Source organism: Carettochelys insculpta, chromosome 3 (genome assembly GCF_033958435.1).
Source record: "Carettochelys insculpta isolate YL-2023 chromosome 3, ASM3395843v1, whole genome shotgun sequence".
Lineage (NCBI taxonomy): Eukaryota > Metazoa > Chordata > Testudines > Carettochelyidae > Carettochelys > Carettochelys insculpta.
Window position 1 is genome coordinate 99484832 of NC_134139.1, and position 21760 is coordinate 99506591.

Here is a 21760-nt window from a genome sequence, read left to right on the forward strand (position 1 = left end):
CTCTATGTGAGAATTCCTCAAGTTCCCTATTTAAACCACTCAGGAAACATGGGTGCTAGGTGATCGACTTTTACTTGTACAGTTCATGTTTGCAGTAGTCTGAGTTGCCTGTTATTAGCAACCAAATAATCAACAATTATGACACACACATCCTGACCTATCCTAGTATACACATGAAAATTAGCATAGCTAGAAATCAAATGAAAGCTTGAACAAAGATGTTTGCATCATACGCTCCTCCTAATACCTTTCCCCCCCCCGACACGATAATTAGGTGGGCTGATTTCTATAGCTCTGGATAATACAGAATCTGGGAAGAGATTTGAGAGAAAACTACTTTTAGATTCTAATTATAATAGTTCAATCTGATAAGCAGCAATAGATGTTATAGCCCAAGCACTCTGAATAATTTCTGTACCCAAAGGATTCATGCTGATTTCCGCTATCCGCACACCTGCCATTTAGGTGTTTTACAAAGACAACACAAAGGAAGATACAGGTACTGCTGAGTGAGCTCATAATAGGGATCAATAGAAATTTAAACAATTACATCACACCCATCAAGGAGAGAAAGTTTATGCTAAAGAATTTTAATAAAACTTCCAAAAACAGTAAAAACAACCTGACAAAAATGGTTAAACTGTGAAAATATTTTTCTTTTTTACATCCCACTGGCAACAACGCTGAAGTACTTACAGGGATGTGGATTAAATAAATAGTAATTTTCTCTTTCCCTTACCTTCTGGGGACTGGTCCAGAATTCTTTTCAAAATACAGTAAACTCTTCCATATCCCGCATTCTATTGGCCAGAACTCTCATATATAGATATTCCCCAACTTACAAACAGGTTACTTTCTGAACACCTGGTCGCAACTCCATTTGGTTGCAAGTTGGAAACACCCTTATTCTGGAATCCTTTGAGGTACATGAGAGTTGTGTTCCACGCAACTCTTGTGTACCTTGAATTGTGTAAGTTGGGGAGTGCTTGGGTTGGGCCCCTGGGAAGGGGTGGGGGATTAATCCTGGGGTGGGTTAGGATGGCAGGAGTGGTGGGAGGGTGCAGTTGAGCTGGGGCTTGCAGGGGGTTGGGGCAGGAGTTGAGCCTGGACAGGGGTTTGGAGCCGGGACTGTGGGGGCTGGTGGGTTGGAGCTGGAGCCCCGGGCACAGGTTGAAGTGGGAGCTCCATGTCAGGGAGTGTGAGCTGGGGCAGCGGGGTTAAACGGGGGTGTGTAGAACCTCATGCACCTGCAGCAGCTGGCAGCTGACAACCCAGCAAGTGCTGGGTGCCGGGGGGTGCGGTTGAATGTGGTGGGTTGAGCTGGTGTGGGGGATAGAAGTCCTGCAGACACGAGCAGTGGCTGACAGAGAGAGCCCCAAAACATGGGGGGATTGGGGGGTGGGGGTTTGAGCCGGGCCATGGGAGGGAAGGATTGAGCTGGATGCCAGGGTTGAATGGGGGGCGGGGGGCCACACAGGGCGGTGCACCGAGGTGGGGTGGTTGAGTGGATGGGGGTTGGAGCTGGAGCTGAATGTGTTCATAAGTCGGTTAAGTGCAACTCAAAATCCAGCTCCCCTCCGGTGCTGGCTGAACTCCCCTGGACTGGCTCAATGCCCCACTGCCCCAGTTCAGCCCCGTACCCACAAGCTCTGGCTCATCCCCCTCCCTTGTGTCCAGCGCAACTCCACATCCCCACCCCTTGAAGCTGCAGCCATAGCCCACCATAGACTTAACCCTACTACCTCCCTCCCATGGGCCCAGCCCACCACCAGTCTTAAGCCTCCCTAGCTACACCCCCAACCCCAGCACCTACCTTTCAAAAGGAGATCCAGGTGCTCCTGCTTCTCCCTTGGCCAGAGAACATGTGTTCCACCTGGGAAAAAAGCACCCCCCCCACCAATTTACATGAAATTCGAGTTATGTGAGGGTGTGTGGGAACACAACTCGAGGAACTACTGTAACCAGAATTTCAACTGTAAGTAAATTTTAGTTATGCTTTCCATAAGTACAGTGTAGTGAAAGTAAATACAAATACATACAGTGTAAGTTTACAGTTTACACTACTACTGTTAGTAAATAAAATAAATACTCTGCATACATTAGTTTCTTAATATCTGATCTTGTTTTTCTTTAGTGTTAGGCATTGCTAGGTATACCTCTCTATTATCTAGCTACCTTCTGGTCCCAGGGCTGCTGGATATGAGAGTTTACTGCAGTGCTCCATATCCCAGAAATAGGTTTTGATTCTACAAGAATCAACCACCTGTAAGTAGCACACTCAGATGCTTTTACATTGCGCTACCCTCTTCTGTTCACATGGGCAACTCTTGCTCACCATACTGAGGTGAGCAGTCCCATGGCCAATAAAAATTACTGATATTATACCTTAATGCAGATTCAATTCTAGAGTCAGAACTAAGGTGTGTACGGTGTTAGCTTGGGATGAGACACGTCCCATCTTCAAGAGGTTCCTGCTTAGGTCATGGATGATTTAGACCACATACAGCATCAATGTTTGCATTTGTAGTTTAGCTGTCTCACAATGCGATACTAAAGCTGCAGTTAAAGTTCAAGAAATATAAGGAAATGCAACAGAAGTTTTATGTCACGTCAGATGCAACACCTATCCCACCCACTCCCCTCATGATGTATGACTAACTTATTACTGTGAATATTTTTTCCAACTATTGTATACAACTTGAACCTCTCTGGTCCAGCAACACCCATAGTCCAGTGGGACCACAAAGATCAGAGGCAGGGAGCCTCATCAGCTCGAGCAGGGCCAGCCCAGAGTGGCCTGACCAGGTCCTGACGGTACGGGAACATGGAGATCCAACCAATGGCACCAACAGCCACTGTGGGCCCGGGAGCAAAGTGCGAGGGGGACTGGCTACCTACCCCCGCTCCCCCACAGAAGGGGTGGATCTTGCACTGGTGTCTCCTCACACTCCCTTGCAGCCCCAGAGTGGCAACACAGCTCTCCAAGACATTTCAAAGGGGTCTGCGGCAACTACCCCCTTTGACCTCCCATTGGTGGGCCTGGGTCCAATTTGTACAAGACTGTACAATAAAGCCATGTTAATTTCCTTATGAAATTGTTAAAGTTGCTAACTTTGATTTTAAATATCTTCACTTATTTAACCCTCCACATGAAATGGAAAAACACAACCATTTAAATTAAAGGGATGTATACATATACAAGACTTTCTAAAACATGTTTCTTAAAAATACTTTCCAGTATTTGCCACAGTAATATTCAAACAATAATAAATAACTCATACAAGAGAACAGGACTTGGAAGAAATATCATCTATTTTTGATATATAGAACTGTGATAAAGTCAAAGTGTGGTTTCCAACTGATCCTCTATTTAAATACCAATATAAAGGGAGGGAAATCTCATGTAGAAACACCACCATGCTCTCTTAAATCACAATTGTTTAATGATCTTTATACATACAAAAAATGTTTCATTGAAAAAATAAGTTTCTGAAATTTAAGCTACACACACCCAGTGCAACTCAGTTTAGAAATATCATGTAATGTTCATGACAGAAAGATACAATACCACTGTAAACTTTAATTTGTAACCAAAAATTGTTTCATCTAATTTTTACATTTAAAAAAAAAGATTGTAAGTTACTGGATCAGGTTAGAGAAAAATTCAGCTACCGTGGTATGAATTTCTGTCCATCGAGGAACAAGATTAAAAGAGTCAGTGTCTTTTCCACAAGAGTCTAGCACATGGAACAATGCAAAAGAATTTTCCAAAATATGAGAGTCATTTGTTCCATTATGATAGCTTGAGCCCTTGTATGTTCTGTCTCAGATTGAGCAGTTCTTTTTCTTGCCTTGTTTTTTCCAGCTTGAAAGCTAATTTGTTGGCTTTCTTCTCTATTCTGCGTTCCTGCAAACATGAATGACTTTATACATTAAACCTATTTGATATTTGCAAAGAAATATAATTCACGCCCAACATCATCACAATCCAAGAGAGCTATCTTACTAACTTTCAAAACATGCTAAATAAGGCCTGGTTTACACAAAAAAATGCTTAGGCTGACTTCATAACATTACTCACTAGCATAAAAAATTCATACCTTGGAGGTATAGTTAAGACAGCCTCTAACCCATGACATTCACCACTATGTTGACGGAAGCGTCTACACTACAGTGAAATTGCAGCAGTACTGCTGTAGCTCTTGTACTGTACGATGCCCCACACACCAAAGTTCTAGAGACTTGCTGCCTCACATACTCCTGCAGTGTCCAATATGCTCCTCATTCACCACATGCAGTGAACAGGGAAGCATATTGTGGCAAATGCAGGTCGGTGGGGAGGCTAGGGTGGTGGTGCAGCAGCTCCAAAGGTGGCGTACGGCAGCAGCCTGGGAGCTCAGGAGCTGCACTGCCAGAGGTGCCCAGCATCAGGCCACACAGCACCCAAGCCAGCTACCTCGGTGCTCGAGCTCCCAAGCCACTGCTGCATGAGCCCCCAAAGCCACCAAACCGTCACACTGGCTCTCAGGGCTGCGTGGCTTGGGGCTGGACGTCTCCAGCAAGTCACCAGGATAGGGCACCTGGCCAGGTGGGGGGTAGCGGGGCAATGTGGCCATCAAGTGTCTTCCTTTTGAACACCACTGACACGCTCTTTCCTCATGTTGACGCATGTTACTTCTTCCTCAGCTATCTCTTCTGCTTTCCTTTTGCCAGGGGCTGGCATGATCTAACATTTAAAGTTCAGAGTCGATGGAACAGGGTGGTGGCAGAAGTACCATTAAGGCTGTGTCCACATATGCCGCTCCTCTCGGAAGAAGCGGCATGGTAATGATCTATCCGGATGATGCTAAAGAGGCATGGATGCAAATCTTCCCTGCCTCATTAGCATATCGGCACGTGGTTCAGAGACTGGAAGAAGCTCTTCTGGACTCCAAAGTACACGTGCAGATGCACGGTTTCCTTCTGGAAGATCCCCACGGGCCTGAACGTGTACTTCGGAGTCCCGAAGAGCTGCTTTTGGACTCTGAACCAAGTGCTGATATGCTAAGGAGGCACGGAAAATTTGCATATGCGCTTCTTTAGCATCTTCTGGATAGGTCATTACCGTGCCACTTCTTCCGAAAGAAGAGGCGCATGTAGATACAGCCTTAATGGTACTTCTGCCACCACCTCTGCTTCATCTATTCTGAACTTTAAACGTTGGATCATGCCAGTCCCTGGCAAAAAGGAAAGCAGAAGAGATAGCTGAGGAAGAAGAGTGACATCCATCAACATGAGGAAAGAGAATGTCAGTGCTGTTTAAAAGGAAGTCACCTGATGGCCACATGCCCCACTACCCCCCTCCTGGCCTGGCGCCCTACCTCAAAATTTTGAAGAAGGGGCTTCTGGAAGGAGGGTTTCCTTCCGTAAGATCCCCACAGGCCACGCGTCTGCACATGTACTCTGGAGCCTGGAAGAGCTTCTTCTGGACTCCAAACCACATGCTGATATACTAATGAGGCATGGAAAATTTGCATCTGCACCTCATTAGCATCTTCCAGATAGCTTATTACCATGCTGCTTCTTCTGGAAGCGACACGTGTAGACAGCCTAAGAGATTAAAAGGTGAATGTAAATTTACTTTCTGTAGTAACCTCACACATAAAAGACCAGTAATTAGAGAGAAAAAGACAGTTGAAAAAAAAAATTGAGAATCTTTGTGGAATGATGACCAAGAAAACATTTTCATACTTGAGGGAGGAAACAAACAAAACCTCACACAATCAAGCTTTGCAGGGCATGGCATTTTCTGGAAAAATTACCAAAAAACAAAACAAAACCAACCACCCTAAAAAAACCATGAATTTTTCACATTAATGTCTATAAACAAAATAAAATTGGCTTTAAAAGAAAAAAACAAAAACAAAAGCAGGATTTTGAAGAAACGGAAAAGTAGCAGTGCAATACATTTTCCTGAAGATTTTTGAAGTGTTTTCTTAACATATTAAGACAACTGGATTTTTACCTTTCTTTCTTCCCGTATAGCCTGTTTTCTAGCTTTTCTATCCTCTCTGCTCTCATTCTTGGAACGTGGCTGTGTGGATACTCTTGGCAGATCACTTTGATCAATCATTTGCACGCGTTCAGTCTGTTTAGCCGTAAGACCTCTCTGAGGCAAAACTTCCAGTGGAATTCCAGTCTTGTGAGAAATTTTGATTGGTTTAAACTAAAAGACAGAATGTGCCAATGAATTAGTTGTCTTTAACCTTCCATCCTCCCCTGGTTTCTCTTCCAAGGGTTATGGATCATCCTTGATCACCAGCAACAGTACAGAACCATCAATAATTCTGCAAAATATCCCAATAGTGAACATTCAAGCCAAATTCTGCCCTTACATAGATGCACATGATTTCCCAAACTCAACAAGAACTGTATATATACCTTTGGGGGGCTGAAGTTGGCTTTAAATATAACTTTGTTTTTTTCAAACTCTTAACATTACTTTTCCTGCCATCTTTTAAGTCTTACTAGCAATGAAGTCATATTCTGATTCTTTATGAAAAGGTCTCAAAAAGATGAGGTTTGCTTCTTTTTTATATCTTGATATTTTTAAGGTTTCCTTTAAATTTTGCTGGGGAACTTCTTGGAGCACAAAAACTGTGGTGGGAATTCTCAGCCATCAGAAGGGACAGTAGAGACTCACCTCCAAAATAACTGATTTCTTGAACATCTGTACAGGTTCAGTCTTCATACTTGATATAATATTACTAAATTTTTCAACTACCCACAGTTCTCCAGAACAAACAGGTTATGCAAATTTTTCATATACAAAAATAGTCTCTCGCCCCCAACCCACCTTAAAAAAAGCCACCCAAAATTTCACACACACTCTATTTGAGAGTTTGTCTTTGAGTCTGTCTATTCAAGAACTCCTCTTAAATGGTAAGAATAAGGATCACCAAATCTGGTTTGCAGCTTTGCCAGGACCAAGGGATGTGCCTGATATACGATGGCTCTCTCATAAAATGGAAAGGGAGGGCTGGTAGCAAGGAGAGTTGTACTATATAATGACCACAGGGGGGCAGCAAGCAGCCAGAGATGGGTCCTCAAACAGCTGCAACCCCTTTGAGGCAACAGGGGACTGCTGAGAGTTTGTATCTCTGTCCCTCAGTTGGAGGGCATGAACACCTCCTCCAGCTGTGCCCACTTCAACTGCATGCATCCCTCCTCCCGCTGTAGCAGCCATGGATACATACTTCTCACCTGATGCTTCTGCTGTGAGAGAGGACTGGGGTTGTCCTCTCTCCCAAGGACAGCTGTATACTGAACCCAACATCCTCAGCTCCACCCCAGAACAATAACTTACATGAAGAATAACAAAAACATTTGAGTTAAGGATCCAAGCAATGCTGGGTAAATCTTCTAGTGTTTTAGAAATCATTTAGCAGCAAATACAGCATTCCTATTTCCCCTCATCTGCAGGTCCATTCAAGAAGAAATACAGCCTACAGGAAAGTAACTGTCTTTGTCTTGACTCCACAAACTATGCAGCTGCTTATATTTTTGTAACCTTCACAAACTATAGAAAACAAAGCTAAATGATTTTACCTTTGTTGGTTCCTCAATAAGTTTTGGATGATTATACAAGTTTGAGTATGTACCTAAGGAAAGAAAGATAAATAGACATAATGGAAGACTGTACACCAAAAACCTTTCTTATTTTTTTAAACGTAGTATAGCTTTTTAAAAATTGCACTAAGTTTTAATTATTCATGGCATATAGTTATGTTTTAGGGCACCTAATATGCACTGACCAATTTAATGAGAATGTATGCTGTTATGCACCAGTCAAAAAGCACAGGGTAACGCAGAAGGTATTATACCTAGAATCTTTGTGACAAGTCACAAGGCAAATCGATAATTTGCATTACCACTGCTGGAAAAAGAGCTTAACATACTTACTTAAAATGGATTCACAATCCCATTTCTCTTTGGGTTCCTCAATAACTAAAGTTACAAATTCTTCTTCTTCACCCTTCTCATTAAGTGGAGATTCTAAATCCCGTTCTGGTTCAAGGGCATTGGGTTTCACACAGCTTTTGGAGAATATCAAGAGAAGAGGACATAAAGTCAGGGAAAGGGAAGTAAGAATTTCACTATAACTTTCAAACCCCGAACAACAAATCATGACTGTTTCTTCCACCCATTTTACTTAAATCTGTGACTACATTAAAAAAGCCATCACAAAAGTTAGCAGCATTCCTATGTATTTTTAAGAGCAAAACCAAAAAAGCTTAGTATGACATGGGAATCTTGTTTCCTTTCCCCATCCACTCTCTCCACAAATTCCAAAATAACCAGCCTATTTAAACATCAGCAGAGATGAACTGCTAAGTAGGCTGCTCCTACTTACAACACTGTTTGGCAGCCCAAAGGTAGGAAGGGAAACATTAGTGAACCCACTGGCTCACTGTCCCCCTGATCTGAATGCAAACAATTGTGTTTTACATTCTTCTATTAGGCAGTAGAAGGCATAGCATGACTTAGCGCAATCAAGAAGAGAAATAGAAGGCACAGAAGAAACAGGAACTAAATGACAAAACAGAGGGCTCTCTCTCTGAGTAGGATCCATAAAGCCTACTGCTTGGGATTACTTATGCCAGTTACCTGAAAGCTCATGATATACAAATCATTCTACAATGTAACAACAAATGGAGATACTCTGTTGCAAAAATCAGTTACTAACAGCAATAATGGAAAGATGCATAGTAAGTGAGGAAACCCAAGTTCAAATCAGCAACTTTTCTGCAAATCAGTAGAAATAAGATGACCCATGAACATTAGCTGTAATTAAATAGGATAGTTAGTATGGGTGCTGGGAGCCTTGCTTGAAAAGGTGAGGGGGACTATCTCCACCCCTCAGCCCAACACCCACCCCCCACAAAAAACACAACAGCCCAACCAACCAACACCCCCACCACCACACACAAAGCCCTCACTTTTTGAAAAAAGTATCACCACTTAGTTTAACTGAAATCCACTGCTAAATACATGAGTAAAACGCTAAACTGCATCTTCCAAAACAAAAATATTCTCCCACTGAAGTAAATTAAAATTTAGGTAGCTCTTAAGTGAAATAAATGACAACTAACTTTAGTTACACATTATCCAAATAGGTCTAGAAGTGTATTCTACATACTCCTTAGCTTTCTCTTTGTAATAGTCATTCAGGACTTCCTGCAATCGAGTACTGTCAGTGTGAATAAAGCCTTCTAATTCGACATTATCCAACGCTCCAATCTCATCATCATCAAACTGTTCAAAGAACTATACAAGAAAAAAGAGCGACAAAACTGAAGGAATAATAGATTACATTGTCTCACATTGTTCTTCAACAGCATCTCTTGATGTTCAAGTTCACTTTCACACTATTTGTAACAAAAAGTTCTATAGAAGAAAACACTGTCTGTTCATGTTCTTACAGTGACTAGCTACAATGAAGTACTGCTCTCTGGCTAGATCTCCTTAGCACTAAGAAGATAATTTATGAGGCTGGTGGGGGGGGGGGGGAGAGTATTTGAAGTTAAGTCCACAAAACAACTATAGCAGCAGCAGCAGCAAGCTTTCTTCTTTACCTCCTTTTGACGTGATAATACAGAGAACAAGTTATCTTTCAGTGGTATGAAATAAAAATTACTGACCGTTCCTCTTTTGCCTTAGGGATCTTAACTGAAACAACTAGATAGAAAAAAAAAAAATCAGACTTCATCAATTAAATGAAAGCACTTTAAAAAACAATGTTTCAAGTCCATCTACATGCCTAATATACCGTGCCCACTTTACAGATGGACATATGTGACTTGACAAATTGTATATCCTTTACTGATTGATATTCTCCTCCCAGGAGGTTATGCATTACCTTCAGTAGAAATAATTATAATCATTGGGGGCAGAAAGAGAAACTGTGATTATATAGTTAACACCTTTTAATGTACATGAAACAATAAAAATCATGCATTGGATAGTACTCATTTAGAACTCAAACTCATTTTTAAATGTAAAATACCTGCAGAGAAAGCAATATCTGCCACCACTGTGAAATTAAATAACAGTGAGAGCTTGCATTGGTATAAGGGTCCATGGACGTGGATTAGCTTAGCAGTAATTTTCAAACTGGGCTGTATGTACTACCAGGGTATGCAAGGATAGTCTTTTAATGGTGGACAATAAATCTTACCTAAATATTTAATTACTTTTCAATTAAAACTGCAGATGCATGTTCCCTTTCAGTTGTGACTCAGAGGTTTTCAAAATGTAGGGATACCCGCCTAAGGGGATGCAGAAGAGCAGAGGGGTGTGCGAACGGTGTTGATATTTTCAAACTTTTTGACCTCAAGCCCCATCTCCTTGAATTATAATTTTAAACTATTCTGCCTGACAGGCTGCGTAGCCCACTACGATGAGTCAGGGAGCAGAGCTGGCACTCTCCCTACAGTCCCACCATGCAGCACTAACATGAGCTGCCTGATGCTCCTGACCCCCAAACATTTCTTTGCATCCTTCTCTGTGGCCACACCCAGAGTTTGAAAATCTCTAGAGGCTATTAAATGGAAGATGTGTCAGTTGGGGGCATGTGACCCAGTCTCCCTGTTGCCTATCTCAGACACGAGTATACAGTAGACTATTTGGGAAGAAGTACGCAGTCTAAAAAGTTTGAAGATCACTGGCTCATAGATCGGGGAGGGGGGGCAGACCATACATTACAATAATGGGGCAAAAAGCACACAGAAATAAGTTTAAAATGTCCCCTCTCTCTCTCATGCTTATTAGTATTTAGCATTCAATCCGTTAGCTGCTTTACCTTCTCAAACCTCTCATCTAGCAGGGTCAACTGCTCATTCCTTCTCATTACTGATGAAGTCATGGAGTATTCTGTGAAACGACTCTTAGTCTCTTCTTCCATGAAAAGAAACTCTTTCATCTCTTCACCAACTTTCTCATCATCTGACAAAGGACCCTCTGAATCATAATCTTCACTACTATTGTCGTCCTTTCCATCATCATCCATATCCTCCCACTCATCTTCATCCTCAGTACCAGAGCCCCTATTACAATGGGTATAGACATCAGAATCCTATCAAACACTTAAGCTTATGACAGGGTTTTTTGTTTTTTTTTTTTGAAATATTCTTCTCCTGCAGATACAAGAACTTGTAACATTTAATAGTAAAGTGCAGTAAAAGGAAGTACACCAATGCTTTCACACGCTGCTGTCCCCTTGATGTTCCAAACATAACTGGTTGATTATACATCTTGAAATGGGAAAAGAACAGACACAAAAGAATACTGGAATAATTATAAGTAAAACTATTCATATGCTTATGAAAGAAATGGCACCAGTAGCTAATGCTAGAAATATGAAGTGAGGGATCATTGGGAACAAGATATTTCCCAAAGACCTGTAAACCCATCTCAATGATCACCTGTAACATTAATGCCTATATTATACTGGAAGTATTTTGAGACTAATCAAAACAAAAAAACAGTCCAGTAGCACTTTAAAGACTAACAAAATAATTTATTAGGTGGTGAGCTTTCGCGGGACAGACCCACTTCTTCAGATCATAGCTATACCAGAACAGACTAAATATTTAAAACGCAGAGAACCAAAAATAGTAAGCAAGGTTGACAAATCAGAAAAATCATCATCAAGGTGAGCAAATCAGAGAGCGGAAAGGGTGGGGTGGGGGAGTCAAGAATTACATAAAGTGTGTAAAAGAGTCCTTATAATGAGATAGAAAATTGCCACCCCGGTTCAAACTATGTGTTAATGTGTCAGATTTGAATATAAAAGAGTTCCGCAGCCTCTTTCCAAACAGCTGTTAAAAGTTCCTTTTCAGTAAAACACAGACATTCAGGTCATTAACAGAATGGCCCACTCCATTAAAGGGCTGGCTGACAGGTTTATGAATCAGGAGTGTTTTTATGTCTGTTTTATGCCCATTAACTCTTTGTCTAAGAGAATTTGAAGTCTGTACAATATACAAAGCATGTGGGCATTATTGGCACATGATGGCATATATGATGTTAGCTGAGGAAAATGAGACTGTGCCCATGATTCTGAGAGTGACCTGGTTAGGTCCAGTGATGGTATCTCCAGAAGACATATGTGGACAAAGTTGGCACCTTAATGGAGTGGGCCATTCTGATAATGACCTGAAAGTCTGTGTTTTACAGAAAAGGAACTTTTAACAGTCGTTTTGAAAGAGAGGCTGTTGAACTCTTTTATATGCAAATTCAACACATTAACACGTGGTTTCAACCGGGATGGCAAGGACTCTTTTACATACTTTGCTTTATCTAATTCTTGATTCCCCCCCGCCCTTCTACCCCTCTGCTCTCTTATTTGCTCACTTTGATAATAATTTTTCTGATTTGTCAACCCTGATTACTATTTTTGGTTCTCTGAGCCTTAAATATTGAGTCTCTTCTGGTATGGCTATGGTCTGAAGAAGTGGGTCTGTCCCATGAAAGCTCATCACCTAATAAATTATTTTGTTAGTCTTTAAAGTGCTACTGGACTGCTTTTTGGTTTTGATAGTATACAGACTAGCACAGCTATCTCTGCTACTACTTTGAGACTGTGTATCCAATCCCAACACAGTTTATGGAATTTACTGAACAGGATTGTCAGATACACATTTGTGAATTTAGTGATGGCACAACGTGCCCACCTCCAAACTTAGCAACCCTCCGAATTTGGCTTTGTAAAGCACCACCACACTACTTAAATGACTGTGTCTGAGACAGACATCTGCCAACAATGTACACTATTTCAACTGAGGAAAAAAATCTTAGTTACAAACAGCGAGATAAAACAAAACAAAAAAACCCCAAATATGAACAATGCTGCATATTGTTTGTTAAGTAGGGTGACCATATCTCCCTGTCCCGTAGATATGGGAGGGAGGGGTGGCTCCTCCCGGTTCCATGCTGCCGGTGCTCCCTGGAAAAGCAGCAGCTGCCAGCACTCCCCAGGAGACCTGGGAAAGCAGCAGGGATGCTGCAGCCGCCCACACTTCCCTGAGGCTCTTGGAAGTGACCTCCATGCTCTCCAGCCAGCTGCTGAAGGAAAAGGTCAGCGGGGGAGGGCCCAAATATGGTACAATTAATCCCTTTTAAAAATAAGTACGGAAGGCTATTTGGGACCACTAATACAGAATGGAGGGTCACCCTATTGTTAGGACTTTAACAAGTTCTGCAAAGCTCCACATACTCCTCTCCTTTCCAGTCCCCTTTCTCTTGCTCATTGGCCTTTAGGACAAAGTCATCGTCAAGAAGATTATCTGGATTGTCAAAGTCAAAGTCATCATCAAGAGCTGCGACAATATCAGGGTCAAAATCCAGACGTGGTCCTACAATGGAAAGGAATATTAAAATTAGCATTGCATCCCCAAGCCACTTCCCTAAAACAAACAATCCCAGTTACAAACACTAATTATAAATGTAATGATTTGCATTAGGTAAAGCTATTTGGTGAGCTCAGATAATAATCCTTTTTTGGGAAGGAAAGTTAGGGAGGCAAAGAACTTTTTAAAAGGTACTAGGGCACTGCACCCCCTGCACTCTACACTTGCCAGCCTCCCTCCCTCCTGCCCCACCCTCTTCCTAAGGGGTCAAGGAGCTGTGCAGCCATACCCAGCCTTTGCAAGGGGTTGGGGAGCTGTATTGTCAGCCCCAGCCTTTATGGGGCCTCCCCCCACATTTCCCCTGCACCCAGTCTGTCTGCCATATGGGAAGGCCTGGGAGAGGTTGCTGTGGGTGGCTTCAGCAGACTGGAAGATGCCGCTCAGAGCTGACTGTCACTACAGATGGGAACTCTGTCTTGCTGCCTGGCCCTGGGGAAGTCAGTAGTGGAAGGTAGAGCTCAGCACTGAGAGGGACCTTCCCTCCTTGCCATGGCCTGAAGGTGGTGGCTGCTCCCCTCCCAGGTGAGTCTGAGGGCTGCTGGCAAAGAGGTGAGGAGAGAAGCCAGGCCCCTCTCCCCACCCTCCACCCTTCAAGGCAGCAGACAGATGCAGTTGTGTAATGATGTCATTCTGCTGCGTGGGAGAAAAAAAAGTTGTGTACACACACACACACACACATCACATCTACACAAGAAGCCTCTCTTGACAGAAGTGACTGTCAGAAAAGATTCCCTGGCAAAACTTCTGTCGACAGAATGCCTCTACAGATAAAATCAGATCGAAAGAGCAATCCGCTCTGTCAACAGAAAGCGGCCAGACTGCCCGGCCCTCTCTCAACAGAATAGCTGACTGGAAGCTCTGCAAACAAGGCTGCCTGGTTACTGGAAACCCCATCAGTCAACAAAAGGGCACTAGAGCATCTACATGGCTACGTCTACACTAGCCCCAAACTTCGAAATGGCCATGGGAATAAGGGACTTCGAAGTAGGCAGGATCCTTTCGAAAAGGAGCCCCGTCGGGACGAGCCGCACGGTGGCGAGGCGCATCAATTTTCAAGTGCTATGGCCACCCACATGCTAATGAAGCGTTGAATGTGCATTTTGGCGCTTCATTAGTAAATTCTGAAATGGCCATTTCGAAGTTTGGGGCTAGTGTAGACACGGCCCACGACTGTTCTGGTGACAGGAAATGATTGAGAAAGGCATTATACCTGAATTTGGAGAGATATAACGCTGATGGCAGATGTGCCGAGTTTTGTCAACAGGCTGTCAACAAAGCACATTTTGTGTGTAGATGCTCTGAGAGTTTTTCCTCAACAGAAGCCCAGTTTTGCCAGAAAAACCCTCTAGTGTACACACAGCCACAGAGACAGGATTATAAATCCAGAGACACAGCTACTGAGTTCAATTGGACAGTAGTGCAACTGTGCCCATTAGAAGTCAGACTGATGTGGGGTCTAAGAGTCTAAACACAGAACAGGGACACAAAGCTGAGATCAGAATTTATGAATCCCCTACCATAGGCTTCTTCTGTGGCCTTGAGCAAGTCACTGAACTGAGCCTTAATTTTTCCTTATATAAAATGGGACCTAATTGAAAACAGCATGGGGATAATTTCCAAATTCTTTTACGGGTCAATGTACAAATGTTACAAATGATTTATTCTCATCTGAGTAACTGCTTCTCTTATTTGGAATACACACATCCTCCACTGCAGAAAATATTAAAAAAAAATCCTTAAATTGTGTACACTGGGGCCACAAAACTAAATCCTCTGTTTCAGTTTGCTGCACATTTGTTTTTAAAATGCCTCTTTCTGACCAGAAGGGACTATCGATCTTAAAGCCTAATAAAAGAAAAGTGTGACAGATGCTATACCAGAATAGCGCACACAGTTGTATTTGGGAAAACACAAACATGCGGTGTCTTTGTAATACTGAAGACTTAAAAACATACTAAAGTTTCAGAATACATTAACGAGATGCCAAATGGAATTTATTTTCTTAAAAGGAAAAACAAACATTGAGACTGAAACCCCAGATCTGTACAGTGATACACACAGGTGCACTTCTGCATGCATGGGATTCTACAGTGGCACAAATGTGTATGTTCAGATATCCCAGTAAAAAGGGGGATTTAAGAGACTGACAAAGTCTCCTTTAAAAGCCCTCAAGGATTTCCCCCCGCTTTCCAAATAGCATAATATAACCAAGATAAGGATTAGAATGAGTTTAATATATAACCGAGAAGAACCAAAATGTGAAGAGATTTATTTTCCTCAGTACACACACACACACACAAAAATAAAAAAACTGGTTCTAGTCCTTAGCTTTTTACATATATATATATACACACACACACACACACACACACACACACACACACATATATATAAAATGCTGCAGAAAGGCACAAATTCAGTTACTGAGGAAAACAAATCTCCTGATTCACATTTTGGTTCTTCTTAATTATACTCTTCTCCCTGCTACTGAGAAGTACTGAGACTGAGCAAAATGGTAACAAATATGGAAGGTTCATACTCTTCAAGAGCTAAGCAATCCTCTCATTTAACTAAACTATAACTTCACCAAGTTTCCATAAGGACCATCAGCTTCACAAAAGAAAAAAGGGGAAGAGTTACCTGACACAGGAGCAGCTTTATTTAACAGTCCCACATCCTCTTCAAACTCTGAGGCAAACACTGAGGAAGGCAACTTAATAGCAGGAACCTTTACACAAACAAAACCAAACTATACTTCAAAATAATCATAAAGATGCAAGAGAGTGATCAGATATTCTGAGTGCACTGAGGAGGAGACAAACCTTTGAAAATTATTGCTTACTTACATGACAAAGATTTTAATTGGGTTTTTTTTTAACTGATCTTAGGAAAAAAAACTGTGTGTAGCTCAAAAGCTTGTCTTTTTAACCAGACAGCAGCTGGCACAATATAAAAAAAAGATATGTTACCCAACTTGTCTCTTTACTGCATTTAGAAAGTTAGCCAATGAAGAATTTTCGCCCTTAGTACGCAGATTGTTTGAAAGCTTTCAAGATGTGACTGAGGATATGGCTGTGCACAAAATAACTGGAAACAGCTTTCTATCTCCTTAATACCATAAGCATAAAAAAGGCCATTTTAAGACTTCATTTGCCAGAGTTTATGCTCCTTTCCATTTTCCTCATTTGGATACAAGTTCCATTTTTCAAACAATGCCTTTTTTCTCTCAATGCTTTTTATTTTTGTTCTTGAACCACAATGGCAGTTATTTTGGTTATCTGACTACCTTTTTAAAAGTGAATTATACATTTAACTGAACCTCTATTATACTGTCTTTAAAAGACTTCCATGCAGCTTACATGGATTCCATTTTTGGCACTGTGCCTTTTAATCTCCATTTCACTGACTCATTTTTGTGTAGTTCCACTTTCTGAAATTAAATGCAAGAGAGTGTTGGGCTGCTGTAGTGTTTTCCACGCCTGAGGGATGTTATAATCTAATTACAGTCACTATTACCTAGTGGTCCAGCTATAGGCACTTCTTGGACTAGATACTGTGTTCCACTTGGGACAATAATCAATAACTGCCTCTTCTCTTGTGGGTTCTAGTTTACTACTGCTTATTTAAACGTTTTCCAGTTTCCATGCAATCTAATGTTTTATAAACAAATGTAAAACTAGCGTGAGCAACTTGCATCTTTTTTTCCACATAAACATTATGGGATTCCCTCCTTTTCCTGTCACACAGGAACCCTTACAAGGCCATGATGAAAATTTAAGTGTTTTGCAGCTGTTAAATAACAAATGGATTGTTTATTTCCATTATAGTACTTCAGTATGCCAAATTTCCTATTTGATCACAGCCAAAAACACCTAACCTTTGATGATGGGAAAAAACAGAAAGCTTCACAGTTAGTTTATAGCTATAGGAAGGTTTGTTGAACAAGGTTATTAAATTTAAAAAGGTAGCTGGATTTACAAGTGTTAAACTCAGAAAAATATAAACAGACTAATGGGCAACAGTACACCAAACACCACACTTACTGGAATTTGCTGACTTTCTTCCTCTATCTCTGCTTCCTCTCTCACTACAATGCTCCTCTGTAGACCAGGCACATTAGAGGGGACTAGCTCAGAGGCACCAGAGGCTTCTTTTAGATGCTGCAGGTAGTCATAGTCATCATCAAAGAACACGCCATACTTCCGCTGCTCTGCTCTTCTCTGCTCCTCATCTCCCTTAAGATTGTAAACAAGATTAGGATTAATTATGTTGATTCAAATTCTTTATAAATAATGAATACATAAAATGGAAATCTTTGTGTTTTGAAAAATAAGGACCCCTTATAGGGGTAAAAGGAAAAACCTGAGACAAAGCAACTTTAGTATAAAGGACTGAGAAGGAAGCCTTTTGTTTAAAGACATCACAGAAAATCACTTTATAGTAAAAGAAATATTTTATTTTAAAAAACAGTCCAATATACACTTAAGACGTTCAACCCATGTATGCCTTATTGTGTATTTTCATGAGCAAAACGTTCATTTGCAAAAGCTTTGTGAGCCTTCGTATATAGAGAAGGTATACAATCACACATTTGGTGCACAGAGACTTGTTTTGACTCACTGGATTAATTCTGAGACTGGATGTCTTGGACTCCTACATTCCAGGGTTTAATCAATGGGACATCTTCCCTTGCATCCACCATAACTACCTCTGGCTTGGCAAATTTTCTCCTTAATAAGTGGTTAGTAAAATGCTGAGAACTTGTCTGTACAGTAGTGTTAAAAAAAAAAAAAAGATGAACATGTGAATGTGTTCTCAAAAATTGCAAAGAACATCCAGATTCTCACACTGTGCTGGGTCAGACTGATATCTCCTAAGAAAAAACCTATTCCCAAGCTACCTCCCTTTTTATCAGTTACGACTTTAAAATGGTTATAAGGTTTCACTTTTCACTCTACTGCAATATTAAATTTTAATCTAAACTTCTATGGTAGAAAAGAACATTTACCTTCTGTGCAGGTAACAGAACTCTCTGAGGTGCAGTATCATCAGCCGTCAAAGGATCCCTCTGACTCCTGTGTACCAGGTGAAATGTTACAGCTTTCTTTTTCTCTATAAAGGGCTTCTTCCTTCTGTGAGGCTGAAACAGAAGAGTTATATTCTGATTACAGAAAGTTTTAATATATTTAATTTTTTAAAGGAACCCTTTCCCCCCCCCCCACACATTCCTTCCTATAAAATTTCAGAAAATGTTGCATATTCAAACAGCTGGTCTTAAACAAACCAACATTAGATGTGTTCTTGCCACATATACTGCATCATCTAGGAGTGTCAACTGCAGGTATTTGTATTCTGTAGAATTACACACTAAACATGAATTATGGGAAGTAGTTACAGCACGTTTTCGTTTTCAGCTGTGCTCTCATAGGCGTTCTTAAGTAACTGCACTCTTAACACATCAGGGCACACCTGTCAAAGCTCAAGCTGGGAAACGAGGAAATGGACAGGTGGAAACTCCTCAAGACAGACCAAGCAGCTTCCCATGTATCATTTAAACAGACCATAAAAAATATTTCTAGTCTAGATAATCACAATGAAATAACTGAACCACTACCATATAAAATAAACATTCTCAGCATCCTGAATTCCTCAGCAATGCAAAGCATTATTTTGTTGAAAATACATGTACAGCTCTCAGTAAAACTGTGTGAAAAAATGTAACATTTTCCAATCAGCTGTACTACCGATAACTGAGAAGTTTAGAAAAATTATATAACATTTTGATATGTTATAAACCTAAGCTTCCCCTACTCTTTTTTATTCTAAAATATAAATCAAACAAAATAACATGTTGGATTCGGGATACAGTGCTATAAGAATGTATCAACTACCAGGTAGGTGTGCATTCTGGAATCTTATGTATGGAAATGTCACAAGATGAGGGCCAAAGACTGTAAGTAAGCAAATGTATATGCCACTTCTAGAGGAGAAAGGTGGTAGAAATACAAGGTTTAAAATCCAGGTCTCCACTCACACAACCCAGTAGCTTGTGGGTTAAACTATGCTTCTGAAGTCCATTCTGTGGAAAGTGCAGAAATCCATTTATAATTATGGTCTGTATAGACTCAGGAAATAAATTCTGACCTACATGTCATCTTTACTTGCAATCCTCTGACGTCAGTGAGAAGCCTGCACAGACACAGTAGGTATGTAGTGGACATACCTTTTAATTAAGATAAATTTCTGAATTATTCATACTAAAAAGTTATGCTTTAAGTCTACCACTATTGCTACCCTTTGTTTCCACTTCATCACCAATTCTCTCTCTTTATTGGGTCACTTGACCGTCATCCTTGTGAACTCTCTTTCACCACTGTCAAGTCAGATTTTAGGACAAGGCTTGGGATACTGGTGTTTATCCTAAAGGCAGGCATTCTCCTAAAGCCTAACGATTACTGGAGAATTTCAGCTTTCATGAGAAAATTCCCTACATATTTATATAAAATGCTATATAAACACTGAATTGTTTTTCCCTCTGAAGAAGTGGGTCTTATTCACAGAAGGTTAAAACCTCATACATTTATTAATCTCAAAAAGGTGCCACAGGACTGACAGCTTACTTATGACGCTGATTCTAGTACCCCTGGATGTACAACAAATACCTGCACTTTGAATCACACAGAAGCCAAATACTCAGAAAACAGAATGTAATAATAATAATAATTTGGGGATCTTTTAAAGTTTAATTATTTCAAGTGTTAATTATTTTACTTTGCGTCTGTCTTGGCTACTTGATTTGCGAGTTCCTTCAGGATACCAGGCCTGTCTGCTAGTAGAGTACAAAACAGCAGTCATGTAGCACTGTAAAAAACTAACAAAATGATTTATTAGGTGATGAGCTTTTGTGGGACAGACCCACTTCTTCAGATCAATAACATTTCCAGTACAGACTGACAACTATATATACAGACTGCCAAAAAATGTTTTTAATAAAAACTGATGAAGTACATAAAACTGAAGGAGGGAGAGTGAGGGATGTTGAGTGTCTTGCCTGAGATACTTACCAACATCAAAAGGATGGGAAGCAGTCCTTGTAAGGCAAGAGGTAACTGCTGTCTTTGTTCTTACCAGGTGTTAATGTGTCGAATTTGTGAACTGGGGTTCATATTCAAATTTGACACATTAACACTTGGTACAAACAAAGACAGCAGTTACCTCTGCCTTACAAGGTCTGCTTCCCCTCCTTCCATGTTCATAATTAACTCAGGCAAGACACTTAAAATTCCCCGCTCCCCACCCTCCTCCTTCAGTCCTAGCTACCTGATGGAAAGTTTTTAATCTCAATTTTTTTTAATCTCTGCATATATAGCAGCCAGTCTGTCGTGGAAACATTATTGATCTGAATAGCGGGTCTACCCCAGGAAAGCTCATCACCTAATAAATTGTTTTGTTAGTCTTTAAAGTGCTACACGACTGCTTGTTTGGTTTGTTAAAATACAGAATAGCACAGCTACCTCTCTGCACCTGTTCCTATCTGTCTCGCACAATGACACCTAGGTGCTGCTGGCCCTTGGGCACTATCTCACAAATGACGACTAGTCACAGATACCCGTATTTCACAGCACCTCCTCACAACTCCCCTCCGAGACCCCCCCCCCCAACCCCAGCAGGCTCAGGGCGTTAAGCCACCATCGTCATTAGGTTTCAGAGTAAACGTGGGGGCAGAACTCCACTGCTGGGGTGGGGGTCGGGGGAGAGCAACAGACAGTGACTCGGCGCGCGCCCCCCAACCCAAAAAGGTTCCATATTCTTTCCGCTCTTCCGCTACTCACCATGGCTCGGAAGCGGACACAGCGGCAGGCGCACTACAGAACACTCGAAGCCACGCTTACTCTCACGTGGAGTCCCAAAACTGAACTATGGCTTTACAACTAGTCGGAGGCCGCCGCCATCTTGGGATAAACCAACCGGTGTCCACTGGCGGGGTGGGGGGCGGACAGACTCGGCTCCAAAGAAGCACAGTGGAAGTTAGTGAGGCATCTTCTGCCACAGGGTCCAAACCAGCCGGGGCTGAGGAACGCCCTCTCGCGGCAGGCGGGGGTTAAAGAGATAGCAGCACTAACAGGACCCCCAGCGCTACGCGAATGGTATTGCCCACGCGGTGGGGTTCAGCGGTGGAAAGAGCGTAGGCAGGAAGGGAAGAATTGCTGCTGGAGGAGGACTGTGGGCACGCGCGCTAGGGGAGCCGCAGTGGGCCGGGGCACATTTTGTTGAAGGAAAGGAGAGGACAGCGATCACGTGCCCCCCGCGGG

The 21760-nt window shown here is 41.6% G+C and overlaps 1 protein-coding gene across 1 annotated transcript; it reads right to left on the reverse strand.

Annotated features, from left to right (window-relative positions):
* Positions 1–3421: 3421 nt before the first annotated feature.
* On the reverse strand, positions 3422–21760 carry LTV1 (LTV1 ribosome biogenesis factor). The gene is made up of 11 exons (XM_074990447.1): positions 21281–21760; positions 18457–18588; positions 17492–17683; positions 16089–16176; positions 13256–13394; positions 10841–11084; positions 9179–9306; positions 7942–8075; positions 7588–7640; positions 6005–6205; positions 3422–3907 (listed from the first exon to the last, which is right to left on the reverse strand). The coding sequence occupies exons 1-11, from the start codon at positions 21281–21283 to the stop codon at positions 3794–3796; spliced, it is 1428 nt and encodes a 475-aa protein (XP_074846548.1). The 5' UTR covers positions 21284–21760; the 3' UTR covers positions 3422–3793.